At 40.4% G+C, this 6,000-nt stretch overlaps 1 protein-coding gene across 1 annotated transcript in view; it reads left to right on the top strand.

The window, feature by feature from the left end:
- LOC108577654 (sonic hedgehog protein A) overlaps positions 1 to 6,000 on the top strand; it is an 86,744-nt gene that overhangs the window by 72,993 nt on the left and 7,751 nt on the right. Inside the window, exon 2 of the mRNA XM_017940833.1 lies at positions 5,690 to 5,951. Coding sequence (XP_017796322.1) covers positions 5,690 to 5,951 — 262 coding nt within the window. The remainder of the gene's footprint in view (positions 1 to 5,689; positions 5,952 to 6,000) is intronic.

The raw sequence follows: 6,000 nt of genomic DNA, 5'->3' as shown, positions 1-6,000 counted from the left end.
TTTTTTCCATCTTTTTTCTCAAGTTTCATTCTCCAATCGTTTGCAATTTTGTACATACTTCTTACTTTCTTCCATATTTTTCTTCTTCGCTAAAATTTCGACACGTCTCTCATAATTTTCATTCGCTTCCAACTTTCATACTTTGCAAACCCTTTCGCAATTTTCTCAAACTTACAATATCTTCCTTTTACGCTCCACATACAGATAACAAAATTACATTAATTTAACAAACACAAGGGACGTAACGCGAAATATTTCCTCTCAACTGCAACTTTCCACTTTTTTTTCCCTCTTTTTAAAGTCCAATGTTTCCCTGTCTATTTGACAATGTGCTCTAACATAGCACACACTGTTGGCCGTGCAAATTATTAACATCCGTTCAAACACGCGCTTTCTTCGGAAGCGATAAATCATCGGTATGAAAACAGATTGTGTTTGTCCTGTGCGCTTCTTCGTTGTGTAAATTTGCGCGGGATCCTCTACGAGGAACTCTGTTCGTATGTGAATTCAATGGAAATCGCGGATAACTGTGGGAACAATAGTAATTTCTGAAGTCGGACGCGTCCTTTAAAAACTCTGATTCATCGTGACAAATCACACCCATGAGCATTCGATCACAATAGAGGATTCACCCGGTGTCAATTATCCCGCGATGATTGTGCAGTTACATGGAAACTTGCGGTTTATCCGAACATATGGCGCCATTTTGCCCGATCTGTCGGTGAATGTGGGAAGAAATGAAACGGGGAAAAATTTTGAACGTTTCGCTTATTATTATCTGTCTCTGCTAAGAATATAGATTTTTTTTTTCTAGTATTTATGGTAGTTAAAATTTATCGCTCTTCAATTTTTAATAAAACAGAATGTTTTGGACAATATCGATAATAGAAGTGAAGTGAAAAATGATTTAAAAAATTTCACATATTATTATCTGACTCCTCTAAGGCTTAAAATTATTTTTAATTGCAATTTAAAATTTATCACTCTTCAATTTATAATAAAACAGAATTTTTTGGATAATATTGACAAGAAATGAAGCGAAAACTGATTAAAAAATTTTACATATTATTATCTGACTCTAAGATTTTACATTCTGTTTCAGTTGCAATTTAGTATTTATTGCTCTATAATTTTTAATAAAACAGAATTTTTTGGTCAATACCAACAAGAAATGAAATGAAAAATGATTTAAAAAATTTTACATATTACCATCTGACTCTTCTAAGATTTTAGATTTGTTTTTTAATTGCAATTTAGTATTTATCGCTCCTAAATTTTTATTAAACCAGAATTTTTCGTACATTGATAAATCACAGTTAAATTCAGAGTTAGAAAATTTTCCGGCAATTAGCGAAAAATAATTTCCACTTTATTAGCGATAAAGTTATTTACAACCTGTCGTTAAAACCTACAATCGCTCGGTGTTCACTTTGTAATTATCTTATTCATTGATACCGATAAAATATTTTTATCACCAAGGCAGTATTTCTAGCCTATAAATTATTCTGTCATGTACAGTAATAATTATTGAAACAAGTTTCCTTCAGAGTAAAAGTTAGCGATCGTTCACTCTGTACTATTACAATTTATAGTCGGTTAATAATCGTTTAATAGTATCGTAATATTCTCGTTCCTCTGTATATATACAAAATACATTTTCACTCTGCGGAAAATCTTTTCTTCCAAAAGACAACAATTACTACAATAAATTAACCGTACTTGTCGCGTCTCGTGTGTCGATGTCTTCATTAAAAACCCAAGTTTAAATATTTAGTTTGCAATAATTTAGCAATTTTATTACACAATCCTTGCATTTTTATTGCCCGTAACGAAGCAGTGTCGATAACTCGAAGGCAACCATCGCTTAATTTTTATATAGCACCCCTTTCTTCTCGAGAAAAATACAATTATCCAAATAATTTTTCTACCCTCGCTTAAAGTGCAATTCTTGCAATCTTCTTCTCTTTTGCAAATTCTCCATACAAGTGTTAACATTTTTCTTAAGCACTCTGAAATATTATTCGACTCGACGAGTTTGCACAGTAATTCCGCCATTGTGATTCCCCATTTTCAAGTGATTTTTCCTTGATAAATAGCGCGAGGGAAGTCGATTCCCGCGAGACTTCGCGCAGTTGCAAAAATCGAACGATATATTAGTAATTCCAAAAAGAACGAAAAATGAACGATGAGGATGACTCAATGGAGGATTTGCAGTTTTTCAATGAAAGGGACACATGTTGTACCAAAAATAATTATTTACCAATAAATTTGTGCAACGATATAGGCAATAGTAAAGATAAAAGCATAAGGTATTCAATTTATCAAAAAAAATCGCGAACAGCATAGAGCAAGCAATTTTTCAAACTTTTTACAGATACCAAGAGCAACGAAAGGGTTAAAGAAAAACCTCCTCTAACTTCTTTCCTCCACGACTAGCTACGTACCATCGTCACTTTGAGTCGAAGACAGTTGCAGCAAAAAAAGCTGCTCGCAAGAACGTTTGCAAAGTGACAGAGAGAGAGAGAGAGAGAGCAAAGGTACGTCGTGGCACGTCGAATTTTCTCGTTCCATTGAAACGGCGCGGTGGTTGAAGAGACTCGCGAGAGAGCCGACAATGCGACTCGCTTCGACAGCAGCCACGAAAACGAGACGAGCCTTACAATACCGCGAATTTGCAGCTCTCCTTGCGGCAATTAGCCCCTATTGAGCGGTGCACGACAGCTCGAGGGACCGGTCCCGCCTTCTTCTTCTCTTCTTCTCCTCTCTCTCCGTTTCTCACCTCTCACGCTCTCTCCCTTTTCCTCCCCTTCGGCGAAATCTCGCGGTCGCGGGTGAAAAGCGGACTCGTTCTCCGCCACGGTGTCACGGCCACGTGCACGTGATCTCCGCAAGCGAATCCGCACGCCCATCGGCTGTCGGATGAATTCCCATTAACGCGGCCCGCCTCTCTCAATGAAACGGGCTGTGCACGACTTCGCCTTCCACGCCACGCATCGCTCCGCTCCACGCTGGGTGTCACGAGATATCGCGCCGCGTTCAATAGCCGCCCTTAATCCTCTCGAGAGAGCTGCAGAACCACTCGCGAGGAGACACGCTGCGTGGGGGAAAAGTTTCTCGCACAACGAACTTTTCATTTTACAAACAGATCTCTAGACGTCTCGCGAGATAAGATTGTTGGCAAATGGACACTGAGTGCTTGGCAATTTTTTTAGGTAATGTCGACTTCTTGAGCATTTGGGATCTGTAGACGAGATATATTGAGAAGATGCTTTTGTAGGTTATAGGTAGTTTGTTGGAAATAGATATTTGTTAACGTGACACGTTTTGTTGTCGGTTTTAACGGCGTAGAGCGGGTGTGTTCAACTCGCGGCCCCGCGGGCTGCATGCTGCCCTAGAGGGCAAGTAACGCTGCCCTGCGAGCTTGCGGGCTTTTAACGTTATTTTTCGCGACTCGATTGCGTTGTAATAAAAAGTATAAGAAATAAAGGAAGTTTCGTTGCTTATATATTTCCAAGACGATTCTTCCACACTCGATGTAGCCCAGGCGAGCCAAAAGTTTGCACACCCATGCTATAGAGTGGTTCTAGAAAATTTTAATACTCGTACAGAGAATTTTCAAAAATGTATTAACAATAATACTGAACAAATGCAGATTCTTCGTTAACACGTCGTATTGTAATTTCTATTTCCCCAAAAGAGTGACTTCCACCCAGGTGTGAAAATTTCGTTAAAGCATCCACGCGATTATCCCTGGCGAAGTCGATTTAAACGGCACAGAAGAAAGCACAAAACAGTCCGGAACAATTTCCATGGGAGACAGGGAGGTCCTTCTTAGCTTCTCGCGCCCCCAAATGGCCGCGTTCCGGCTTAAGCCGGGTTTACACGTAGCTTCCCGTCGCGCGAAGTCACGGTATCCTGTTTGTGTACGCTTTCTCGCGTGCTCTATTGACCGCTGTGGGTGCTTGCGTATCATTCAGGTAGACGAGAGTAGCGAGCAATAGAAAGAGCCTCTCCTCTTAAGAGGAGAGAAAATGGAAAGAAGAAGATCACCGTGACCGAATGATCCTCGACACCGGTCGTATTTATACTCCTGTTTGCCTCCTGATTCGCCACGGGCTCGACGCTTAAAGTCTCTCCCTCCCTCCTCTTTCCATCCGTTGAAAACTTCCAAACCTTGGTCACCCGGTCAAAACACGCGTTCGTTTTCCATCGCAATCTCTTAGCCTGGGGGGCCGTTCGTTTACCTGGACGAGAGGTTGCACGCGGCGCGACACCTTTTTCCGCGCGCATCCGCGTGAAATCGCGTGAATCCTCTCCGGACGCGCCTGTCTCTCCGAAGGAAAATCGCGTTAAGCGGAACACTTCGGGGAAAACTGGCTACGAACACAGTGAAAGAGAGATGAAAAGCTGGCTTGTCGAGGGACAATTCTTGTTTGCGTTTCTCAGGTGGAAGCTGAGGTTGAGCAAGGATTGGACTCGCGCTTGGGGGTGCCTTTTTACGCGAGAAGGATTTTCAACGGGGTTTTCAGTGTGATTCGGTTTGATAGTTTGGAGAATTTTTTCGCGGTGAAAGGAACAGAGGGAAAATATTGTGTGTGTTTGTGTCGGATGAGGAATTTATGAGATTTTTTAGTGGCGTGATTTAAGGTGTTTGACTTTGGGAAGTGAAGGGTGGTAAATATGTTTGGGTGTAGGTATTACACAAGGGTGGCTGTTATGTCATACTGTACCGCTATTGGTAAGAAAGTTGTGAGATTTTGTCAATGAAAATTTATTATGTTTTATATATTAACCACTTGAACTGTAATGACGAGTCTTGAACTTTCTTGAGCAAACAGACAACTGCACTCGTCAGAAATTATTGAGAGTTGAAGCTTTTTATATGAGAAGTATGTATATGTATGTAAGTCATAGCTAGTCTTTTGCTTTGATACATTTGTTTGCATGCTTCTAGTAACAGTTTGAATGCAGCCAGTCTCGCGTAAAGTAAATGCACGACACGACATACTAACGAAGTGCAATAGCGGTTATTTTGCTAGTGATATCCGTCTATAGAAGTCATACATTTTTTCGGAGGTGTTGAATCTTACACGTTCACGTGAGCTCGCCTCGGTCTAACAACAAACATTCGTGTAAATGTATGAAACAAATATTATTTTTACTAGTAACAAATTATTTGAGCAACAAAACCGTAAGTTTCTATATCAATCCCTCCTCTTAAAACTAAGAAAATTAAATTGTCTGCCTGAAAATAAATTTCAGTTCAAGGGGTTAAGGCTCTATGATGTTTAGGTAATTTTGTGAAATTGTGTATGCTTTTTTCAGAAGTCCTTTTTGAAGACAAATGTCTGTTACACTTTCATTATGTGATAGAATGAAATTGCTCTAATCTGTTTGTGACACTCGTTATTTAATAATGTTGGATCTAGGTCATCACGTAACTTACCCCTTTTCCATTACACCGAGTGTCCTGTAAATCGCGACGCAACCAGTGATTTCTTGTAAAGAAAATAAGTAAAAAATGTGGAATAAAATTTTTCGATCGTTTGCCTAGTTTCCAAGAAAGTTGGATTTTTTCATAATTCATCATTGTACGATATTAGCTTGTTGATCTCTGATGTTTCGTCTTCCTTTCACAAATCCTCTTTTATCAAATGAAGAATAACCGTGAAAGTGTTCTCTGTTGCAGAGGTGCAAGGAGAAGTTGAACACCCTCGCTATCTCGGTAATGAACCAATGGCCGGGGGTGAAGTTAAGGGTGACAGAAGGGTGGGACGAGGAGGGTAAGCACGCGACGGATTCGTTGCATTACGAGGGACGTGCCGTTGACGTGACGACGAGCGATCGGGATCGCTCGAAATACGGAATGCTGGCGAGGCTCGCTGTCGAAGCTGGTTTCGATTGGGTCTACTACGAGTCCAGGTCGCACATCCACTGTTCCGTCAAGTCTGGTCAGTATATTTTGTTCATTATTCTCTTAACATGAATGCTTCACACTGG

The sequence above is a fragment of the Habropoda laboriosa genome, unplaced genomic scaffold (assembly GCF_001263275.1).
Source record: "Habropoda laboriosa isolate 0110345459 unplaced genomic scaffold, ASM126327v1 scaffold718, whole genome shotgun sequence".
NCBI lineage: Eukaryota > Metazoa > Arthropoda > Insecta > Hymenoptera > Apidae > Habropoda > Habropoda laboriosa.
Note: the sequence above shows the minus strand (reverse complement) of the source record. Positions and strands in the feature narration are given on the sequence as shown.